This window comes from Heterodontus francisci, chromosome 38 (genome assembly GCF_036365525.1).
Source record: "Heterodontus francisci isolate sHetFra1 chromosome 38, sHetFra1.hap1, whole genome shotgun sequence".
NCBI classification, from domain to species: domain Eukaryota; kingdom Metazoa; phylum Chordata; class Chondrichthyes; order Heterodontiformes; family Heterodontidae; genus Heterodontus; species Heterodontus francisci.
In genome coordinates this window covers 33,645,306-33,670,103 of record NC_090408.1, presented here as the reverse complement: position 1 = coordinate 33,670,103, position 24,798 = coordinate 33,645,306, and the positions used below count along the sequence as shown (strand labels likewise).

The window sequence follows — 24,798 nt, the reverse complement described above, 5'->3', positions numbered from 1 at the left end:
CCTCAACTGTTTACTGTATTTATTAATGACTTAAATGATGGGATAGAAAGCCACATATCCAGATTTGCCAATGTCACAAAGATTGGTGGCAATGTAAGCAGTGTAGATGGAAGCGTAGCATTACAAAGAGATATTGATAGATTAAATGTATGGGCAAAACTGTGGCAAATGGATTTCAATGTAGGCAAATGTGAGGTCATCCTCTTTGGAGCTAAAAAGGATAGAACAGGGTACTTTTTAAATAATGAAAAACTAGAAACAGTGGAGGTCCAAAGAGACTTGGGGGTTCAGTTACATGGATCATTAAAATGTCATGAACAGGTACAGAAAATCATCTAAAAGGCTAATGGAATGCTGATTTTTATATGGAGAGGACTAGAATACAAGCGGGTAGAAGTCATGCCTCAGTTATACAAAGCTCTGGTTAGACTACACCTGGAGTTACTGTGAGCAGTTCTGGGCACCACACCTTAGGAAGGATATGTTGGCCTTGGAGGGTGTGCAACGCAGATTTACCAGAATGACACCTGGACTCCAACGGAAAATTACGAGGAGCAATTACACAAACTAGGGTTGTATTCCCTGAAAGAAGGTTAAGGGGTGATTTGATCAAAGTTTTCAAGATATTAATAGGAACAGATAAAGGAGATAGGGAGAAACTGTTTCTGCTGGTTGGGGAGTCTAGGACTAGGGGGCATAGTCTAAAAATTAGAGCCAGACCTTTCAGGAGTGGAATTAGGAAACATTTCTACACGCAAAGGGCAATTGATGCTAGACGAATTCATAATTTTAAACAGAGATTGATAAATTTGTGTCAACCAAAAGCATTAAGGGTCATGGGGCAAAGGCAGGTTTATGGATTTAGGTCGCAGATCAGCCTTAATGCCATTAAATGGCAGAACAGGCTTGAGGGACTAACTGGCCGACCCCTGTTCCAATGTTCCTATGAGAGATGCTCTGTTTACAATTGGATAGGGAAGAGTGGAATCAAGCAAGGGCAGTCTTATTGAGCTGGACAACGAAAGAAAGGCATTGGAGGAGGATAGCATTGTCGATTGTGCCAGAGACTGCTGAGGTAGAGTCACAAAAAATGTCCTGTTCAAACTAAAAAAGTGCAACTGAACTGGTTTTTTTAATTGGATTTTAGAGATTTGGTCCAATATAGCTCTCAAAGCCCTAAGGTGCCAGTCAAATAGGGAAAGCTTTGAGTGAACTGATTCTGTACTTGGTGGTCACCCAGCATGTACCAGCGATCAAACCAGTTCAATTAGAAGCTGTGATAGGGGACCTGCACGTTTTGTCAGATATGTGATAGATGAAGGGTTAAATCACCTTTCCTATCCAAGAAGATTTTCTTTTCATGTGAAAAGTGTAATGCGGTGGCAAGCTGGCTTGTGGGAATGCTTTGGGCTGTAGCTGGAAGTATCTCAAAACCTTTGGTTTAACTAAATCTGTAATATATTACTGTTCAGTTTTAAAATTATGATTTTGTTGGGTTTACAGTCAGCAAGGCTGTAATATGGATAAAAATGGGAATCTAGTAAAAAGAAGGTAGTCAGGTTGCAAACCCACTGGACTGGAGAGACCTGGGTCTAATTTTAAAAATTAGGTGTTTTTCTTTCAACAAGAAACAATTGAGTCTGGCCGAGATTAATGAAGTATTAAACTGTTGGAATAAAATCAGAAAGTGCTGGATACACAAAGCAAGTCCCTCAGCACTGTAAAGTGATATTCGTGACCTAGTGGGCACTTCAAGGAATAGAGTGTCTGGCAGACACAAATAACAACGATGTAATTCGATTTAGAAGTTTTCCACTGTACGCTGCCCTTGAGGTGGCTGTGGTAGGGAAGACACCATCTCCCACCTCCTTCTGGAATGTGCCTTCGCAAAGCAGGTCTGGAAAGAGATGCAGTGGTTTTTGTTGAGGTTCATCCCAAGCAGCTCTGTAATGCAGGATTCTGTGCTCTACGAGCTGCTCCCAGGGATGCACAATGAGATGAACATCAGCTGTTGCTGGAGGATCATCAACTCAGTGAAAGACACACTTTGGCCTGCCCATAACATACTGGTCTTCCAGTGAAAAGAGCTGTTGACGACTGCGTGTTGCAGACTGGCACATTCCAAGGTCCAGGACTATGTGCTGAGGGATGCACTAAAGCTTGGGGCAGCCACCGAAAGGCTCAATGGGGAAAGGCCGCAGTCTTAGGCCATCAAGCCGTAGTATACTGAGGAGCTGGAACCTGTGTAAATTCCCTTGGGCTGTATGCACCAGAGAATATTTGACATGAAATGTAACTGCACTTTGTAAATATTACCTGTAGTGGCAAGTGTAGTGAGGCACCTCATGTACTGCATTGAAAGAAACTGATCTGTATGACACTTTATGTAACGTCAAATTTAAGCTGTTACGTAATATATTTTTACAAATTTTATGAATAAAGTATATTGTTTAAATTAAAGAAAGAACTTGCATTTACATAGCACCTTTCGCGACCTCAGAACGTTCAGCTTTACAGCCAATGAAGTACTTTTGAAGTGCAGTCACTGTTGTAAAGTAGGAAATTAGATTTTATGTTTCCTCATGAGGGGGCACTTGTCGATTTGTTTTCCTGTTCACCCTTACAGGCCAACTAAAAATATGCACTGTAAAAAGAAGTGATCAGTTAACACTGGTGTGGGCACTTTGTCAGAATCATTCTACACTGGCTCATTTTTCTCTTCACAGGAGCTCACAGTGCTGCTTTGCATTGCCCCATTGATATTCTTCCTAACCTGTCGAGTTGTGTTTCTCACAGCCCCGTAGATGGCAGTGTGACGAGAGGTTTGCAAAGCTTTGTCCGAGACCATCATTTCCTTTTCTCTTTCACATTGGGGCAGAAGTCAATGTGTTCCATCGCTGCATGTGTTGAGGTGACTGCAATCTGGTTACAGGGTAGGTGTGTACTATTGATCCTGTGAGGCTCACATCACCGGGCACAAGAGTTAGGAATCAAACTCAGACTGATTGCAAACCAAGAGAAAAGACGCTTTTATTCCACAGAGTAAGATACAACAAAATAGATGTGCTTCAAGCAAAACCAAGAGACTTTTCACAACTTTGCCTCTAACTCCGTAACATTTTCAACTGATGCAATAAAAATAATTTATAGTGAGTTGATTTTTTTTAAATTCATCACCGAATTCCCAACTTTTATTTCAGGGAGTGGCTGAAACAAGTGACCTCCAGCTTGAACTGGACAAGATGCAGGTACGTTTTGCTCCGAAGTACAGAGTGATTTCGCTTGAGGTCCATTTGGCTTGTTGTATTTTGCACGGAAGGAACACGTTCTTTCGACTTCAGTCAGAGCCAGGCGTAAACATGTTTGCCAAGACTAAAATCAGATTTGGGAGGAATAGAGACAGAGGGGTTAGGAGTAAGGGGGATTGGGAATGGGCACAGGGTATCAGGAACAGAGCTGGAGAGGAATCAAAATTAAGGAGGGACAATGAGTGATCAGCACTTGGGGCTCACTAATGTTTTGCTGCTAATTAAAATTAATTGAACCTCTCCAATAAGTAATCAAACCCGGCTTGCCACCGGGCTGCAACAGAAGTGGGAAAAATGACTTCTATTTTGGGAAAAAAACTAGACTTTTGATTTACATTTTGGACTCACTGGAGTTTAGAAGAATGAGAGGTGATCTCATTCCAACATACAAAATTCTTACAGGGCTTGACTGGATTTATGCAGGAAGGATGTTTCCCCCGGCTGGGGAGTCTAGAACCAGGGGAAGGTCACTGACCTGAAACGTTAACTCTGTTTCTCTCCCCACAGATGCTGCCTGACCTGCTCCAGCACTTTCTGTTTTTATTCCAGAAGCAAAGGGCACAGTCTCAGAATGAGGGGCAGGGCTATTTAGAACTGAGATGAGGAGGAATTTCTTCACTCAGAGGATGGTGAATCTTTGAAATTCTCTGCCCCAGAGGGCTGTGGAGGCTCTGGTCGTTGATTATATTCAAGACAGAGATCGATCAGATTTCTACATATTAAAAACATCCAGGGATATGGAGATAGTGCACGAAAATGGTGTTGAATTAGAAGATTAGCCATGATCTCATTGAATGGCGGAGCGGACTTGATGGGCTGAATGGCCTACTCCCGCTCCTGTTCCTTATGTTCATATTTTGTGGCATTTCAAAATAAGAACTGTCCAATCCAAAACATGGCTGGAAATGCTGAATAAGCTGAGAAAATTAATATTTAGGAAATGTGAGCTTGATCAGGCCTGATCAGAGATCAGAGTTTGATAAAACTCCTTGAATATTAATGTTTCACTACAGTCTATTTGAAATCTATCATCACACAGTGCAACCTAATGAATTGTGAACAGTGCTTTGTTGGGGGCACAGCTTAATATATTTCTTTTTGACCCTGTCTCCTTGCATCACATATTAATCCCAGTCGCAAGGACATGCAGAAGACTAGCTCATTGTACTTTGTGACTGCTTGAGGGTAACCCATGTTGAGTTATCCTCCATTGCTCTCTTTGGGGAAACTGCCCAATGTTTGTGTTCCACCAGTTTCTTAGGGGAATTTGTTAAGTGGAGAATGGTATAGCGTACCCCTCCTAGACTAGGCGGGGGATAGCAGCTGATCAGTGGAGTTTAGATTGTGGACTGTAAGTGAGCTGTCAGGCCAGTACAGTGCCATTATTAATTAATCATAGTTTTTAAAAATTGTACCATTGCCTCTCCAAGTAACAGTAACTGGAGGAAAAGGTACTTAAAGATTATTCCAACTACAGGCCAATCAAACTTATTTTCTGGTTCAATTTTGCGTTTTTCATTTCATTTGAGAATGGAATGATGTGAAGAGTGAAAACCTGTTCACCTTGACCCCTTTCCCATTTCTTGCACTGTAGGGATGATGAAAGAGGGATAGAATGAACCATCTGTTATTGAAGAGGACATCACTGGCAGCGTTACTCCCAAAATGGAGGGTCACCATATCAAGACGGGTCAACAGCTCTCCTGCACCTTGCACACCAAAGGAGTGTGTCGATCACGAAAAAGCTCAGATCCGTATGAATCCATTAAATATCCAGATGCTGTCCAGTGGTCTCCATCAACAGATCTTTGGAAATATCCAGGCTGAGTACTCAGAGGAGGCAGTCCAGAATAGCATTGAGCACCTCAAATGTCACGACCTCTGGGACAAGGAAACCTCCATACTGCCTGATGTGGAATTGCAGCTGCCCAAGGTGTATGGCAGCAACATTGATGAGCACTTTCGTATTCTTGCTCAGAAGCAAAATCTCCCTTACTTGGAGGCAGCCAATGAACTCCTGCAGTGTGACCTCCCTGAGATGCCGTCAGAGTGGACCTGGGCGGTTGGCTGGACAAAGTATGAACTGGATGGACAAGCAAAGCCTGTGGATTATCCTGATGACAAGGCACTGGTGTTTGATGTGGAGGTGTGCATGTCCGAGGGCCAATGTCCAACATTAGCTGTAGCTGTCTCTCCAAGTGCCTGGTAAGAATTTAGGTATAAATGTGTGAGAGAGAGAGGAGTTTTATGCTCTGTGGTAGGGAATGAAACCTTTTTCTACTCTGTGCACCAAGCACTTCTTGGTAAGCATATCATTAGTTAGATACAGAGTAAAATTCTCCAACCTCCAGCCTTGGAAGAGCTTCATCTTGTGGCCTCTTGCAGTTTCATTGCCAACTTAGTGCTAATTTGAGGACCTTCTTTACATGTTGGGCCCATGTCCATAGAGTTATACAGCACAGAAATAGGCCCTTCAGCCCATCTTGTCTGTGCTGGCCATACAGCACCCAACTAGGAACTAGATTGAGACTGACCAAGCCATTTCACATAGGACCCTTACAGTCACTGCACAAGACTTCCATTCTATCAATCTGGGTTTGATAAATCAGGATCTGTAGATTAAAGGTCAATCCATTATACTACCCACTTATTTGGGACCCTAACCCAGCAAATGAAGTGTCAGGCAGGGTTCCTGCTAGCTATTGACCACTACTTGAAACTGGGTGGGCGATCATATTGAAATGTGATGCCCACAATGGTCAAATGCCCTGCTGGCACTCACTGTCGAGTCTTGTAATTGAAGAATATTAATTTGGTGGAGGTGCTGGATTGTGGGCTGTGTGCATGGATTTGTACCCCAGCAAAAGTTAGTATCTTGGAAGGGAAAGTAAAGCCTTGGCTATAATGCGTGATGTGTAAAGCTTTTTGCATTCAGATTGGACCCTATATTAGCCTTACCTACTCCTCAGGTACTCCTGGTGCAGTAAGCGTCTCATCGAGAAGCGTTACACCTGGTCCAGTCAGCTGACCCTGGCTGACCTAATTCCCCTGGAGACATCTGCAAACTCCACCCGTCCAACAAGAGGCGAATGGCCAGAGAGACTGGTCATTGGCCACAATGTCAGCTATGACAGAGCAAAGGTCAAGGAGCAGTACCTGATGAAGGTGAGTCAGCCAATTGATAAATGTTCTTCATTGAATTTCCAGTACCTTTTGTCAAAGGCATCTTCAGAATGAGATGTTGATGGTAGAAGGATTCTTGTCACAGTACTATCTCACAAAGCTTCTAAATATGTTGCCTAGACAAGAAAGATCTCAGGTTATTCTGAGCAGTCGATATGTGGATATGGGCGCTGTAACTGACCTCAGCTCATGGTCTAAGGAGAGGCAGGGGCAAATCATCCTGGGTGCTGCTCCTGATAGCTGTGTGGAAGGTATGGGGGTGTTGGGTGAGGAGAAGATCGGGATGAGCTTTGATATTCTTTACGGTTCAGTAGCTTGTCCAAACTCATTACTAATGGCCACTCGGGCAAGCATCCAGAGAGTGCCCAACAGCTGTAATACAATACTGATGAAGGAGCCCATGCTATTAGAAAGTGAGAAAATTGATAGGGAAATGATTTTTTAAAAAACCAAATGGAAAGGCGATGCAGGATGAAAGATTTAATTTTTGTTACTAGTGGATCTCCTATGGCGTTCCGCTTGGAGAGTCAAGACTATAGGTGCCATGGAGAGTGGGGAATGATTGGATTAGGGCACATGCATGTATCTTAGTACCCATGTTAAAGCCATCAACTCTGTCCTTACTTTTATATAATAGTTTGCTTTAGTGTTGTTGCTTACAATTCAATTCAAAAACTTACCAGTTTGGGAAGCAGAGAAGTAGAGTTGATCGGAACAAACAAGTTTCTCTGCAGTACAGACTGAGGAGTCCGAGTATTGCGGTGACACCACTGGCTGGAGAGTATAATTAAAATGTTTACATCATCAGGTTTCATCATAAATGCGTATATCGGAATTTATATTGGGGGAAAAGTTGACAGAGGTGTGACAAGAAGAAGTAAGTTTTGGTAATTATGGAATCCATTATATGTAAAGTTTTTAATGCAGAATAGATGAACAGAGCTCACAATTGAACTAGGAGTAGTAACAGTGTTAACAGTGCAGAAATGGGCCTTTCGGCCCAACATTCATACTCTACATGAGTCTCCTCCCACCCTTCATCTAACGCTATCAGCATATCCTTCTATTACTTTCTCTCACGTGTTTATCCAGCTTCGCCTTATATGTGTCTGTGCTAGTCTAAACTACTGCTTGTGGTAGCGAGTTCCACAATCTTTCCACTCCCTAGGTAAAGAAGTTTCTCCTGAATTCCCTATTGGATTTATTACTGTCTTAAATTTATGGCCCCTAAGCAGTCGACGAATAGAGTGTCCTCATGCACTTTCCTTCTCTCTCCCTCCCTCTCTCTCCCTTGCTCCCCGGTCACATTTTGCTATTTCTGTGTGATTTATAATCCCAGGATTGGTCTTGACTGCTTGCGGAACATGAACTATACTCTCTCTGTGCCTGCAGGGGACAGGGCTGCGCTTTCTGGACACGATGAGCTTGCACATGGCTATTTCTGGCCTGACTGGCTTCCAGCGCAGTCTCTGGATGGCAAGTAAAAAGGGGAAGAGAAGGGGCCTGGAAGAAGTAAAACAGCATATCAAACGGACCACCAGCAAGCCCAGAAGTCCAGGGGTAAGAGCCACAAAATAACTTCATATTGCGCGACTTCAAAATAAAGCTATGAAAATATTCAAAATCTGGAGCAATTGATAAAGTGAAAGGAAAAGGAAACGCAAGTTAAATCCCACACAAAAAATAGCCATACTTGGGGAAATTTGATCTGTACCAGAATATTGAATGGTCATCCAGATTGTCCATTTGTAGGTGAGAGTATTTTTACACTCTGTGCCTCTCGGGTAACACATCTGCCTTCCTGTAGATTTTTCTGACTTTTTCTATCTTTATAGAGGAGGAGACGGTGGCATAGTGGTAATGCCACTGAATGAGTAATCCAGAGGCCCAGACCAATGCTCTGGATCACAGGTTCAAATCCCATGACAGCTGGTGGAATTAAAAATTCAATTATTTAATAAGTTCAATTAATTAATTTAAAAAATCTGGAATTGAAAGCTAGTCTCAGTAATGGTGCCATGAAACTATCATCGATTGTTGTAAAAACCCATTTGGTTCACTAATGTCCTTTAGGGAAGGAAATAGGCCCTCCTTACCAGGCCTGGCCTACATGTGACTCCAGTCCCACAGCAATGTGGTTGACTCTTAATTGCTCTCTGTAATGTCCTAGCAAGCCACTCAGTTGTCAAGGGCAATTAGGGGTGGGCAACAAATGCTGGCCTTGCCAGCGAAGCCCACATCCCATGAAAGAATAAAAAATAAGAGTATTCAGGTAGGTTCCTAGAGCTTAGGGCCTTGGCAGCTAAATGTAAGAGGTTTTTTTTTCTTTTGTATTTGTGTAATTTTTATCCTCTCTTCATTCAGAGGGCAGATATGTGCCTACTTTGAACTTCTGCTGCCAATGCCGCCTGGGAATGCTGGGAGCCACCCAGATGTTGCCCTCTGATCCCCTTCTCTTTGTTGGAGTTACTGTAACCTCCATTGTCACCTCATGGGGTTCGGAGCGAACTGAATCTGCATCTGTGCTCTGTGGCATTAAACATTTCACCACTTGTTACATTCAGATTCGATGGTAATTCAATATGTGCCTGTGGGGTCAGTGGAGAACACACATCACTGGGAGATAAACGCAAAGTGTGTTACCCCTGTCTTAGAGTATTCTGAGGAGGAAGGTCAATACAATAAATGGGCTGCAGGTCCACAGACAGTGTCCTAGCATGGCAGACACTAAGACTCCCAGGTGCTTTGCTAAGTGACCTTCATGTGGTGAAGCAACTTCAGGGACTTTATAATCCAGTGTGTTTGTACCTGCAAGTTGGGGAGGATGGATGTGGAATATAAATGGGGCTTGGGGCATGCAATTCTGATGAAAGATCACACAGTCCTGAAACATTCACCCTGTTTTTCTCTCCACAAGTGCTGGCTGACCTGCTGAGTATTTTTAGCATTTTCTGTTTTTGTTTCAGATTTGCAGCATCCGCAGTATTTTGCTTTTGTGGTGGAATGGGGCTTGGGCCCTCTGATTCCGTGATATCCAGCAGGCCTGTCTGTTTCTTGCCCCTATTAGCAGTGAGCTCGCAGCTTGGTGGGATTAATTGTCAAATATTGGATAGGAAACCAATTTGTACCACGTTTGTACTGTTCTTGCTGCAGGTTGGAGCCTGGGACTGGGTGAACATCAGCAGCATCAATAACCTGTCCGATGTCCATGCACTGTATGTGGGGGGAAAGCCTCTCGAGAAGGAAGCTCGCGAGGTTTTCATCAAAGGCACCATGAAAGATGTCCGGGAGAACTTCCAGGTATAACAACAAATAAACCGCTGGTTGCTATGACATTTTATAGCATAACCTGCACCGTAGCAAAGAATCCAAAAATATTATGCTGTTTTGTAGTTGCTTTTTAAAATACATAATATTAATAACAGTAACTCCTGTGAATTGAGTTATAAATGCCTTGATTTTAAAATTCTCATCCTTGTTTTCAGATCCTCCTATGGCCTCACCCCTCCCTAACTCTAATCTCCCTCGCCCCTACAACCCTCCGGGGTATCTGCACTCCTCCACTTCTGGCCTCTTGAGCATCCTGGATTTTAATCGCTCCACCATTGGTGGCTGTGCCTTCAGTTGCCAAGGCCCCAAGCTCTGGAATTCCCTGTCTAAACCCCTCTGCCTCTCTTCCTTCTTTAAGACACTCCTTAAAATGCACATCTTTGACCAAGCTTTTCGTTGGCGTTCTCTGTTTGATAACGCTCCTGTGAAACGTCTTTGGATGTTTTACTGTGTTAAGTGTGCTATATAAATACAAGTTGTTAGGTTGAACGAAAATCTTCTGACATTTATAGACACATGTCTATATTTATAATAGAAGATACCTCTTGGGTGTCAGCCCGGACTCAGTATTACCACTTTTGCCTCCTTATCATATTCAAAATGATAAAATACTTCAATAAAAAGTTTATTTTAAAGTCATTTTTTCTTAGGCGACCCACTAGATCCTTCCTGCTACATCTCTCCATGGTGGTGCCAAAAGGGATGGCAGTCGTGCATCCCATATGTGGCTCCTTTGGAAACAGAAGCAGTCCAGGGCCTCAGAACGGCCTGAGAGCTCACGTGTCGCTGTCTGATCCTGCAATGTCGTGCATTGAGTCCTAGAGTTATACAGCACAGAAATAGGCCCTTCTGCCCATCGTGTCCATGCCGGCCATCAAGCACCTATCTATTCTAATCCCATCTTCCAGCACTTGGCCCGTAGCCTTGTATGCTATGGCATTTCAAGTGCTCATCTAAATACTTCTTAAAAGTTGTGAGGGTTCCTGCCTCTACCACCTCTTCAGGCAGTGTGTTCCAGATTCCAACCACCCTCTGGGTGAAAATTTTTTTCCTCAAATCCCCTCTAAACCTCCTGCCCATTACCTTAAATCTATGCCCCCTAGTTATTGACCCCTCCGCCAAGGGAAAAAGTTTCTTCCTATCTAACCTATCAATGCCCCTCATAATTTTATATAACTCAGTCATGTCTCCCCTCAGCCTTCTCTGTTCTAAGGAAAACAACCCTAGCCTTTTCAGTCTCTCTTCATAGCTGAAATGCTCCAGCCCAGGCAACATCCTGGTGAATCTCCTCTGCACCCTCTCCAGTGCAATCACATCCTTCCTATAGTGTGGTGCCCAGAACTGTACACAGTACTCCAGCTGTGGCTTAACTAGCATTTTATACAGCTCCATCATAACCTCCCTGCTCTTATATTCAATGCCTCGGCTAATAAAAGGCAAGTATCCCATATGCCTTCCTAACCACCTTATCTACCTGTGCTGCTGCCTTCAGTGATCTATGGCCAAGTACACCAAGATCCCTCTGACCTTCTGTACTTCCTAGGGTCCCACCATCCACTGTATATTATCTTGCCTTGTGAGTCCTCCCAAAATGCATTGGCTGGACATTCTGTGGGAAGGGCTGTGACACTGATGTCTATATACCCGCCATGGGTTGTGAATGCTGCTTTGTGGCCATTTGACGGCAGGGCACCTGTAGTCATCAGATTTTCTCCTTCCACCATACCCAATCCCAAAGGACAGATATCCTCGCCGTAGTGAGGCACTGCATATAACATACTGGCCTGAGAACCAACAGGAACTCCTTCCCACAGTAATTGGGTAAAATTGAGGGATGGATATCTTGTACCATAAACCCATTGTCCTCTGGCCAGGTGGTGTATTCCCTGCTGATTGTGCTTTCCAAGAGCTTGTCTTTAGAAAGGCTTTGAGTTCCAGGGTTGCCTAGGAAAACTGTAGCCAATCACAGAGCATTGTGACTTCTGCCTTGTTAGCTTGGCTCAGTAAGTGGCATCCTCTTCTGAGTCCAAAGGTGTTGTGGGTTGGCACTCCCGCTCCTGGACTGGAGCACATAATCTAGGATGACACTTTATTGCAGTGCAGAGGGAGTGTTGCATTGTCTGAGCTATTGCCCTTTGGATGGGATGTCAAACTGAGGCCTTCTTTGCCTGCTCAGATACATGTTAATGATCTCTTGGCATTAGGTGCATGGAGTTCTGTCAGTATTTTGGCCAATGTTCCTTCCTCAATCAACAAATTCTCTGGGAAATCATCTTTTTGCTGTTTGTGGATGATTGCTATGTGCAACATTGCTGTCACATCTGCCTGCATAACAAAAGTCACTGTACTTCAAGATAATTAATTGGAGTACTTTGTCTGAGATGTGTCAAACGATTTTATAAATTTTAATCTGTTTTTACCTTTGGATGAATCCCTAGCTTGAGTGACCCGCGTTCTCAGCTGAAGCAAGCTGTCCAGAACAGAAAGTTCCAGTGGGAAGTGTCCAGAAAAAAAACACAGGCAGACAATTTATCTTTTATAAGAGTTGCTTTATTTTTATGTGTTTAATAGACCAATGCGATTTGTTCTTTTATTCCACTGGTGACAGGAGCTGATGCGATACTGCGCGCTTGATGTGAAGGCTACTTATGAGGTATTTTGTGAGGAACTTCCACTCTTTTTAGAAAGGTGAGTTGTCTTTTCTGAACGACTGATCTCATCCTTGTTTCCCTTTTTGACTGTCGGCCAGAGTAGGCCAGTCACAGGGCAATAGTAACTGTGTCACCCTACCTCCCGATCTAAAAGCTGCTGAAACAGTTGAACAGCACTGATACTAAAAAGATCACTAAAGGTACCGCCTAATGCGAGGCTGAGCCACACGCGCAGACCAAAAGGTCCTAGACTCAATCCCCAGCCGATGCTAGCTGATTTTACTAGGGTTTTGTTAGAGCTGTTCAGTTAGCCGTATGTCGCTGAGCTTAGAAGGGAAATATTGTTCAGAATTCCTGCTCCCAAACACTATCCAGGGACTCCCCAGTGGAAAGTGCATGTGTTTGGATGATAAATGTTTGGCAGTGATTACCTCCCCACACTGCACCCCCCCCGCCCCCCCACACCCCAATTGTTGAATAAACTGCCAACATTTCCTGTCACAGATCACATTTGGATGGGGGTTTGGGAGAGGGGGTGGGCAGCTGGAATCTGGAGCATGGAACCCGTCAGACGGTTGTGTGGAAAATATCACAGACTTATGAGATGCAGCCTGCTGAATCTGAAAAGAGAGGCCTGTTTACCTCAGACATTACTATCTGGTCCAGGTGCTGTCTGTCTCCTACATGCCTTTCCATTCAGATGAATTGGCTGCTCTTCCCTTGTTCAGTAGACTTACTATGCATTGAGGTGAATATCTTTATCCCTGTTCCAGGATTTTTCCCTTTCAATCCATTTAATGCGTAAACAACATGATCCATAGCTTCGGATGTTACTCACTAGAGTTCTATAGTGGAGGGGGCTGTTTCCTCACTAGGCAAGGGATTTGCTGTGTGCCACACAGAGCACTAACTGTGGCTTCTCCTTCCTGATTAGGTGCCCTCACCCGGTAACGTTTGCTGGCATGCTGGAGATGGGGCAGTGTTACCTTCCCGTAAACCACAACTGGAAGCGATACCAGGATGAGGCACAGGGGACATATGAAGAGCTGCAACGGGAGATGAAGCAGTCTCTCATGAACCTGGCCAATGATGCCTGCCAGCTGCTCTACGATGAAAGGTCTGTTATTTACTTTATTACTAAAAATTATGTACCAGAACTCCACCAATAAACTGGGTCACATAATCTAGGCTGACACTTCAGTGCATTACGGAGGCAATGCTCCATTATTGGAGGTGTCACTCTTCAGATGAGATGTGAAACAGAGGCTCTGTTTGCCTGTTCAGATTGTTACGACCAGGTGAGAAAGGTGTCTAGGGGTCCCTCTTAGCCTTCACCTGGTCTTTCTGTAACAGGGTTTAATTTTAAACATACCGTGTTTTTAGCTCCATCTTGGTGAATCCGTGTTCACCGCTTTCCAATTATAAGGCAAAGAAACCAGCAGAAACAGGTTTAAAGAAGAAATGTTAAAATTTATTGAACTTCAACTCTAATTCGGTTAATGCCTATGGATACATGAGGCGCCCACCCGACCATGCATACGCAATACACACATGCAGATAGAGACAGAAAAGAGAAGAAAAATAAAGTGGAAAGGTTTGAGGCAATATCTGAAGAGTTGTTGTTACAGTTCTTCGAGCTCACTGTAGAGTCCTTGATTGTAGGTAGATCTTGCTTTTCATTGGGGCCCAGTATTCTTCTTAAACCTTGTTCGCTGTAGGATACTTTTCTTTCTTGGGGTTCATGTGTCTTCAATGGATTTGGAGTTCCGTGAGAAAGAGATGGGAGCAGACAGGAGAGACCTCAATCCAGGAGCAAACAGTCTTTCTGAGTTCAAACTCTCTGTGGTTAGTTCAAAAGACCCTGGAACTGCCAGTTAGTCATGTGACCAGCTGGTCTAACCAGTCCTGGATTTTATCACCTTAGTCTCTGGAATGCTCCTCTTACACACAATACCTGGTGATCAAGGCCCATTGTGGGTTGAATGTGTCAGGGAATGGTCCTTTGTCCTTCCAAGCACTGTCTGTTAATATGCAAATGTCTTTTCCAGCCATGGCTGATCTGTTTAGCAAATCGTTTCCTCGCTCCAGCAACAGTTTAAAATCAATGTGCATGACAAAATTAATGTGCCTCATTCTTGGTAGGTGGGGGCCTGGCATGACAAGGTGAATATGAGGATCCCAGGGTACTATTTAAAGAGGAGCCTCGAAGAGAGCTTTCCCCATCTCTTGGCCAACCCTTCTCCCTCAATTAGTGCAGCCAGACAGATGAACTGGTCATACAGCAACCTGGGACTGTACTGTTACACTATTGACACTTGGCTATATAACAACAATCACTGCACTTCAAAGTCATTCATTGTGTGACATGCTTTGAGATGTTGCGTGGAGCTTGACCCACAACCTTCTAACTCTGCATACAGTATGAATTATCATCTTTGCTTTTCTGCATTTCATTTACATTTGTTAACTAGTGAGAGAGGCTTCCAAATGTAGTAAACACTGAAATAGCTATAGTTTTGCAGGCATTCAAAGAAGAATTGGACTGATCGTTGACTCATCAGGAAGTAGTGATGTGCATTTCACTTTGGGGGCCAAAGAGTGCAAAATTTGTCAGACTGAGACCCCTGTTGACAGACAATGCTAGCTGGTCTTCTGTTGTTGCTGTGGTTGTATGGCTGACAGGTGAGACAAGTGTTGCAATCTTTATGCACCTATTCTATGTCTCCCTGATTTTCAGGTACAAAGATGACCCCTGGTTGTGGGACCTTGAATGGGACACCCAGCAGTTTAAACAGAAGAAGAACACAAAGAAAAAGAAAAAAGGATTGCTCAGCTCCAGTGAAGTTGCAAATTACAGCTCAACAACAGATTTTGAGGAAGGTTAGATCATTCTGGAAGTTACTATTTGCATTCATGTAATGTTTCTTGCCTGTTACCTTAACATACCTGTTAAACTAGGCTTTAGAAGCTCTGGATGCGAAGTGTTTATTCAGTGTAGAGTGCACCTCGATGATGCTATTTGAGGAGGGTCAGATAGTGATTGAGTGAGGAGGGTTTCATCTGCTTAACCTTTGCGTCTGCTTGGAAAGCTCATACAAAATGAGGCTGTCCTGACGGCTTTGTCAGCATTCCAGTGCAAAATTAAAGTTTTGCTCCTGCGGCATTATGACTGGAGGCCACTGCCACATCCATGATGTCACTGCAGCAAACTTCATGATGCCATATTTGGAGTGTTGTCTTCTAATTTGCAATCATAAGCCTTCACTAATCACCACTTTAAAGCATAAAACACTTCAACAAGTCTTCCTCCTAAGCTTCGAATTCACCATTGTGCACTTTTTCTCTACCCTGCATCCCCCACTGTGTTGAAATGAAGACACATCACACCATCTCCTACTCTGACTCTTTCCTGGGATCACAAAACTGCGTATCCTTACCTTTCAGAATATTCAAGTTCTCCTGTAATCTAAAGACTTTTAAAACCCAAGCTTGGAGTCTCCTAACCACTATTATCTCATCTTCTCTGTTGCCGCATGGGCCTTGGTCTTTCACCAGGGTGACAGCATAAATTAAGAATCGAGCTTTTAATCACCTGTTCTAATATCTCCTTAAGCTCAGATTCAGTCTTCGTCCGATTATACTCCTGTGAAGCTCTTTGGAGCGTCTTACTATGTTAAAGGCACAATATAAATACAAGTTATTAATGTTGAATCATGGAATGATTTATTTGAATATAGAACTGCTTTAACAGTATTCAGTATATGTCTTCAACTGATGCCAGGGAGGATTTGTTCATCCATAGGTTCTGTATTTCTCTGTTTGTTACTGTGCATCTCCACTTGTGTTGCTCAGTGACTGGTGGATGTGGTAAAAAGAAAGTACGCTGATCTGTTCTGGCTTAGATCCTTGTTACCCAATCCCCATGTGTTACGTTGTTTGAAGTGCCAGTCTTGGCATAGTGGTAGCACTCTTGCCTCTGAGTCAGAAGGTCATGGGTTTAAGTATCACTCCAGCAACTTGAGCACACTGTCAGAGGTGCTGTCTTTCAGCTAAGATGTCAAACAAAGGCGCAGTCTGCCCCCTCCGGTGGATGTAATAGATCCTATGGTGCTATTTGAAGAAGAGCAGGGGATTTCTCCCAGGGTCTTTGCCAATGTTTATCCCTCAACCAAAATCACTAAAACAAATATTCTCATCATTATCCCATTGCTGTCTATGGAATCTTGCAGTGCATAAATTTGCTAGCACATTTCCCTTCACTTCAACAGTAACTACACTTCAAAAGTACCTGATTGGTTGAAGTTGTAAAAGACGCTAAATGGCCGAGCAAGCCACTCAGTTCTGTCAAACTGCTACAGAAAAGTCAAGAAAGAATAAAACTTGATGGACCACCTGGCATCAATCGAGGCACCGGAAATTACAAAGGCACACCCTGCCCTGTCGACCTTGCAAAGTTCTCCTCACGAACATGCCAAAATTGGAAGGGATGTCCCACAGGCTAGTCAAGCAACAGCCTGACGTAGTCGTACTCACTGAATCATACCTTACAGTCAATGTGCCAGACCCTGCCATCACCACCCCTGGGTATGGCCTGTCCCACCGGCAGGGCAGGGGAGTGGGACTGACAGGATAACTCTGTGGAAAGCTGGCATGAACATGATGGGATGAATGGCCTCCTTCTGTGCTGTAAATTACTCTATGACAGACCCACCAAAGGTGGCGGCACAGTGGTATACAGCTGGGAGGGTGTTGCACTGGGAATTCTCAACATTGACTCTCGATCCCATGAAGTCTCATGGCATCAAGCCAAACATGGGCAAGGAAACCTCCTGCTGATTACCACCTACTGCCCTCCTTTAGCTGATGAATCAGTACTCCTCCATGTTGAACACCACTTGGAGGAAGCACTGAGGGTGGCAAGGGCACAGAATGTACTCTGGATGGGGGACTTGAATGTCCATCACCAAAAGTGTCTCAGTAGCACCACTACTGACCAAGCTGACGGAGTCCTGAAGGACATATCTGCCAGACTGGGCCTGCGTCTGATGGTAAGAGAACCAATGAGAGGGAAAAACCTATTTGAGCTCGCCCTCACTGCATATGCATCAGTCCATGACAGTATTGGTAAGAATGACCACTGCCAGTCCTTGTGGAGACAAAGTCCATCTTCACACTGAGGATACCCTCCATCAAGTTGTGTGGCACTACCACTGTGCTAAATGGGATAGATTCCAAACAGATCTAGCAGCTCAAAACTGGGCATCCATGAGATGCTGTGAGCCACCAGCAGCAGCAGAATTCTGTTAAACACAATCTATAACCTTATGGCTTGGCATATCCCCCATTCTACTGTTACCATCAAGCTGGGGGACTAACCCCTGATTCAATGAGGAGGGGAGGAGAGCATGTCAGGAGCAGCCCCAGGCACACCTAAAACTGAGGTGACAACCTGGTGAAGCTGCAATACAGGACGACATGCATGCTAAACAATGGAAGCAGCATGCAATAAACAGAGCTAGGCAATCCCACAACCAAAGGATTGATTAAAGCTCTGCAGTCTTGCCACGTCCAGTCGTGAATGGTGGTGGACAATTAAACAACTAACTGGAGAAGGAGGTTCTACAAACATCCCCATCCTCAATGATGGGGGAGCCCAGCAGGTCAGTGCAAAAGACAAGGCTGAAGCATTTGCAACAATCGGTAGCCCAGAAGTGTTGAGTTGATGATCCATCTCGGCCACACCCTGAGGTCCCCAGCATCACAGATGCCAGTCTTGAGCCAATTCAGTTCACTGCACAAAATATTAAGAATTGGCTGAAGGCATTGGTTGCAGCAAAGGCTATGGGCCCTGACAACTTCCTGGCTCGAGTACTGAATTCTTGTGCAGCATAGCTGTTCCAGTACAGCTACAACACTGGCACCTACCTGACGATGTGGAAAATTGCCCAAGTATGCCCTATCTACAAAAAGCAGGACAAATCCAATCTGACCAATTACTGCCCCATCAGTCTACACTCAATCATCAGCAAAGTGATGGAATGTGTCATTGACATTGTTGTCAAGCAGCACTCACTTAGCAATAACCTGCTCGTCGATGCTCAGTCGACCTCATTTCAGCCTTTGTCCAACCATGAACAAGAGAGCTGAATTCCAGAGGTGATTTGAGAGTGACTGCCCTTGACATCAAGGCAGCATTTAACCAAGTATGGCATCAAGAAGCTCTAGCAAAATTGAAATCACTGGGATTTGGGGAAAACTCTCCACTGGTTGGAGTTATACCTAGCACAAAGGAAGATAGTTGTGGTTGTTGGAGGCCAATCATCTCAGCCCAGGACATTGCTGCAGGCGTTTCTCCGGGTAATGTCCTTGGACCAACCATCTTCAGATGCTTTATTAATGACCTTCCTTGCATCATAAGGGTATGTTCACTGATGATTGCACAGTGTTCGGTACCATTCAAGACTCCTCAGATACTGAAACAGCCTATGTCTGCATGCAGCAAGAGCTGGACAACATTCTGGCTAGGGCTGATAAGTGTCAAGTTACATTTGCACTACACAAGTGCCAGGCAATGACCATCTCCAACAAGAGAGAATATAACCATCTCCCTTTGATGTTCAGTGGAATTACCATCGCTGAATCCCACCACCACTATCAACGTTCTGGGGCTTACCATCAACCAGAAAATGATGCGGACCAGCCACATAAATACTGTGGCTACAAGAGCCGGTCAGAGACTGGGAATTCTGCGGCAAGTCACTCACCTCCTGACTCCCCAAAGCCTATCCACTATCTACAAGTCAGGAGTGTGATGGAATACTCTCCATGCCTGGATAAGTGCAGCTCCACAAACACTCAAGAAGCTTAAAACCATCCAGGACAAAGCAGCCAATTTAATCGGCACCTCATCCACCACCTTAAACATTCACTCCCTCTACCACCAGCACACAATGGCAGCAGTGTACTGTATACAAGATGCACTACGGCAACTTGCCGAGGCTTCAACAACACCTTCCAAACCTGCAACCTCTACCACCTAGAAGGACAAGGGCAGCAGATGCATGGAAACACTGCCAACTGCAAGTTCCCCTCTAAGCCACACACCATCCTGACTTGGAACTATATCACTGTTCCTTCACTGTTGCTGGATCAAGAACCTTGAGCTCCCTCCCTCCCTAACAGCACTGTGGGTGTACCTACACTACATGAACTGCATCGGTTCAAAAAGGCAGCTCACCACTACCTTCTCAAGGGCAATTTGGAACGGGCAACAAATGCTGACCTTGCCAGTGACACCTACATCCCATGAATGAATAAAAAAAATGCGTTTGTTCTTTCTTGCTGTCTGCTCATGCTCCTACTCTTCATTGTCAGTTTATATCTGAGGTCTCACTTCTGATGCTGTAGTTATATTCTTATAGATCCAGGGCCTCCCTCAGAAGAAGAGGAGGAGGAGATGAAGACTGCCAAGAGTAGAGCCCTCCTGGATAATCTGCATCAGACAGTCAGTCTTCTTCCAAAGAGAAGACAGCACCTACCAGGCCATCCAGGGTGAGTAGGCTATGTTCAGAAATAACCTTGAGCCTTTGATGAAGCAATTGAGCACAGTGTGGTTATAAGCTATAATAATTAGGGAGATGACAGGTTCAATCCCCAGTCTGTTTTGAGTTAGCTGATCTCGGGCATTATGGATGTAGAAGTGCTGTAATTGGTGACAATGTCTTTGTCATGAAGACCCCCACCTGCCAAGAATGAGGCATATTAATTTCGTCATATGACCATCGATTTTAAATTGTTGCTGGAGTGAAGAAATGACTTGTTTGAAGATCACCAGACACTTGTCTGGAAGGACATTTGTATACTAAGAGACGGTGCTATTGGAGACAAAGCACTATTCCTTGATCCAATTAACCCAAATTGATTTTGATCACCAGACATTGAAGGTGTAAGGAAGCGCATTCCAGGGACTGCTAAGATGATACAATCCACAAGTGCAGGAGTGGTTAAGCCAGTTAGTCATAGAGTCATAGAGTGTTACAGCACAGAAACAGACCCTTCGGCCCATTGTGTCTGTGCCGGCCAGCAAGCACTTATCTATTCTAATCCTATTTTCCAGCACTTGGCCTGTAGCCTTGTATGCTATGGTGTTTCAGGTGCACATCTAAATACTTCTTAAATGTTGTGAGGGTTCCTGCCTCTACCACCACTTCAGGTAGTCACATGACTGACCTGCTTTCCAACTTGGTGTTGAATTGTGCCACACAGAAAGGAATAGAAGTGAGTTTGCAACTGAAGCTGGAACAAAGAAGCCTCTCTCTCCTGTCTCTGTGCCGCTTTCTCCCAAGCCACCGGACCCACAGAAGACACACAAACCTTGAGAGAAAAGACTACGACATCGAAACAAGTTGAAGTGTGCACTGGGCCCCAACGAATTGCAGGAATTACTGGCAACTAAACACTCCACATTGAACTTAAAGGACTGTAATTATAATCCAGATATTGCATCAAACTTTTCCCCTTTATTCTTTTCTACGTTTTCTGTCTCTATCTGCATGTGTGTTTATCGCGTTTGAATGCTAGCGTGGTCGCGTCGCATATTCGTAGTCGTTAACCGGATTGGAGTTTAAGATTAATAAACTTCCACCTTTCTTGTTTAAATCTAAGGAAACCTGTCTGATTTCTTTGCCTTACAATTGGAGCAATGAACAAGGATTCACTGAGGGGGAGCTTAAAAACATGGTGTTACTAAAATTAAACTCTGTTACGGTTAAACCAGGCAAAGGCTGAGAGGGAACCCCTAGACACCTTCCCACCTGGTCATAACACTCTGGGTTAGGGAGGATGCAAAAAGAGCCAGGGTACCTAACCCTTGCTTGTAAGTGCATGTGTGTAGAACCCGGTTGGAGATGAGGTGTCACTTGGCTGTGATGTCTACTGACACTCATTTCTCTCAGCTCACACATGAAGAATGACAACAAAGAATGGGCAACGCAACAGAAGTACCCATACCGAGGCAACCACTCAGCATGAGAGGCCATTGAAAGTTGTATTGAAGACGGAATTTGGTCAGGTTTAGGCTGAGGAGTATAGTTAGCTAAGATAAAGCTGTTAAACCCAGACATGAGGTGGCATAGGAAACCGCTGATAGAGACTCGTAAACCATTGAATAATTTTCCTTGCTGTGCTCTTGTAGATGGTACCGGAAACTATGTCTGAAGTGGAATGATCAGCAATGGTTGCCAGGGCCTAGCCTCATTAGCCTCCAGATGAGGGTCACTCCGAAGCTGATGCGCTTGACCTGGGATGGATTCCCACTGCACTATTCAGAGAGCCATGGGTGGGGCTATCTGGTCCCAGGAAGAAAGGACAATCTACTAATTAACTCCAGTGACACAGATGCACCTCCCTGTCCATACAAGTAAGTTGAGTTTTTTTTCATCCAAACCAGTAGTAACTGGAGTATATGGGACAGTCACATTATTGTTATTCCCTGGTTACACTTAGAAGGTTTTCCCAGTGCTTCCCTGAAGGGCTCGAGCACCAACCAGTGTGATATTGGACCATGCAGACAAATGACAACCCATCTCCAATCTCCAGTCTGTGCTAAGCTAACTGATCTGCATGGCTACTGGTCCTGATGAATATACAGTAACTCCACTCTAGGCTCATAGTGACTTGCATAAGGAAGGAACAGTTGGTCCTATTTGCAGATTATAAAGCCCATTAATGGCCTTTTAAAACAGTCATGATTTTGATACCTCTGGACTGAGTATTCTAATGCACCCCTTACTGCCCTCCCGTCTTCCGCCCTCCATAACTTAGCTCATCCAAAGTTGTTGTCTTATGAGGAAAGGTTGGACAGACTGGGCTTTTTTCACTGGAGTTTAGATGAGTGAGGGGAGACTTGATTGAAGTTTATAAGATCCTGAATGGTCTTGACAAGGTGGATGTGGAAAGGATGTTTCCTCTTGTGGGGGAGTCCAGAACTAGGGGGAACTGTTTTAAAATTAGAGATCGTCCTTTTAGGACAGAGATGAGGAGAAATTTTTTTCTCTGAGGGTTGTACGACTTTGGAACTCTCTACCTCAGAAGGTGGTGGAGGCGGAGTCATTGAATATTTTTAAGGTGGGGGAAGATAGATTCTTGTTAGGCAAGGGAATCAAAGGTTATTGGGGGTAAATGGGTGAGTGGAATTCGAAACACACAGATCAGCCATGATCTTATTGAATGGAGCATGCTTGAGGGGCCGAATGGCCTACTTCTGCTGCTAATTCGTATGTTTCCTGCCTATATCCTAACTCGCACCATGTCCCGTTCACCACCACCCCTCTGTTCGCTGACCTACTTTAGCTCCCGGTTGAGCAATGCCTCGATTTTAAAATTCTTGTCCCTTGTTTTCAAATCCCTCCATGGCCTCACCCATCCCCATCTCTGAAAACCCCCTCCGAAGCTAAAGGATCTCTGCGTTCCTCCAATTCTGGTCTCCTGCGCATCTGCTATTTTATTTGCTCCATCATTGGTGGTCATGCCTTCAGCTGGAATTCTTTCCCTAAAACTCTCCACCCCTCTCTCCTCCTTTAAGACGCACCTTAAAACCTACCTGTTTGACCAAACTTTTGGTCATCTGCCCTAATATCTCCTTAGGTGTTAAGTTTTTTTTTGTTAACGCTCCTGTGAAGCACCTTTGGATATTTTACTACATTAAAGGCATTATGTAAATGCAGCTTGTTGTTGTGGTTAGCATATCCATCTGTACCTTTTACCTCTTGTTGTAACACTACCCCCTGCCACCCCCACACCCACCATTTTGGGCAGTTGTCTGACAGAGAGTCCCAACCAGAACATTAATCTTGTCTATTCTTTTTGCAACTGCCGACAGACATGCTGCACATTTCCTGCTTTATTTCAGATCTCCAGAAGTGTCGGGCGTTTTACTCCCTCTCTCAGTTTTTGCTCTTTCTTTGGCAGAATCATCGAAATGTTGCACAGAGAACATTGTAAAAAGAAAGAGCGAGAAAATGAACAGACGGAGACATCAGTCAGTCATGAGTTCGTGCTGACAGAGAATAGTATGTGGGAAATGGTGAGAGTGAAAAAAAAAATCAAATGAAGTTGGTTGCGATCTATAATGTAACCTTCCTTTCTGTGCCATACAATATGAATATATGAAAAGGTCAGACCGGAAAAGACCATCTGGCCTGTCCCTTGCTGTAGTGATGCCTGGTTCATCAGGTCAAGACTCCCAATGAGCACCCCCCCCCCGCACCAGGTGCTATTCTAAGGTAAGGGTATCCAGGGACATGGAGCTAAGATGAGTAAATGGAGTTGAGGTATAAATCAAGCATGATTAATTGAATGGGGCTGAATGGCATACTCCTGCTCCTATGTAGTTTCCTAGGATAGGCAAAAAAAAATTAAAAGCCCAAGACCATTTCGGGAATATCATAATAAACTGTTCCATATTTTCTACACAAAACTGAAACTTTAAATCACAAGTTTAAAAAGCCCAGGTTTAATCACTATTCCATGCTCTTGAGTTGATCTCAGTTAGAGCAACAATAAGTACTTTGTAATAAACTTCAGTTCCCCTGGGCTCAGGGTAGAAGAAATCAGAAATTCAAAAGCAACATACTGCAGATGCTGGAAATCTGAAATCAAAACCGAGAATGCTGGAAATACTCAGCAGGCCAGGCAGCATCTGTGACGAGAGATGAGTTAACATTTCAGGCTGAAGACCTTTTGTCCGAACTTCTACAGAACAAATCAACTTGGGCTCTGACTCCTGATGGTTAGCTAGTTATCCGGTTAGTGCACGTATACAGCACATTTAAATATTTCAAGGCACTACCAAGGAGCATTAACAAAATTTGACACTGAACCACATAAGCAGATATGAAGATAGGTGACCAAAAGCTTGGTCACAGAGGTAGAGTTTTAAGGAGCCTCTTAAAGGGGGAGGGAGAGGTCGAGATATTAAGGGAGAGAATTCCAAAGTTTAATGCCTAGGCATGAAGACATGGCCACCAATGTTGGAGCAATTAAAATTGGGTCTGTGCAAGAGGCCAGAATTGGAGGAGTGTGTGAATTGAGCATTGTAGGGCTGGAAGAGATTACAGCCTCGCCCCTCCCTATCTCTAGAGGGATTTGGGGAAAAAAGGAATGAGAATTTTAAAGTTAAGGCATTGCCAGACCAGGAACCCTTGTAGGTCAGTGAGCACAGGAGTGATGGATAAACCTGCCTCAGCTATGATGACCCACATGGTCAAAAAACTCACCGACATTTACTGTCTGGGCTCAAAGCTGAAGACTAGCAACTTGGAACAAGG

At 44.2% G+C, this 24,798-nt stretch overlaps 1 protein-coding gene across 5 annotated transcripts in view; it reads left to right on the top strand.

Annotated features, from left to right (window-relative positions):
- Nucleotides 1-2,867: 2,867 nt before the first annotated feature.
- The window catches only part of polg (polymerase (DNA directed), gamma), a 41,037-nt gene continuing 19,106 nt past the window's right edge, over nucleotides 2,868-24,798 (top strand). Inside the window, exons 1-12 of one of the 5 annotated variants that reach the window (XM_068018064.1) lie at nucleotides 2,868-2,933; nucleotides 3,201-3,248; nucleotides 4,903-5,513; nucleotides 6,278-6,473; nucleotides 7,884-8,051; nucleotides 9,645-9,791; nucleotides 12,430-12,509; nucleotides 13,407-13,589; nucleotides 15,210-15,352; nucleotides 19,894-20,023; nucleotides 21,666-21,890; nucleotides 23,441-23,555. In XM_068018064.1, coding sequence (XP_067874165.1) covers nucleotides 4,924-5,513; nucleotides 6,278-6,473; nucleotides 7,884-8,051; nucleotides 9,645-9,791; nucleotides 12,430-12,509; nucleotides 13,407-13,589; nucleotides 15,210-15,352; nucleotides 19,894-20,023; nucleotides 21,666-21,890; nucleotides 23,441-23,555 — 1,977 coding nt within the window. In that variant the 5' untranslated portion in view covers nucleotides 2,868-2,933; nucleotides 3,201-3,248; nucleotides 4,903-4,923. The other 4 variants (XM_068018065.1, XM_068018066.1, XM_068018069.1 and 1 more) reach the window with 4 other exon arrangements.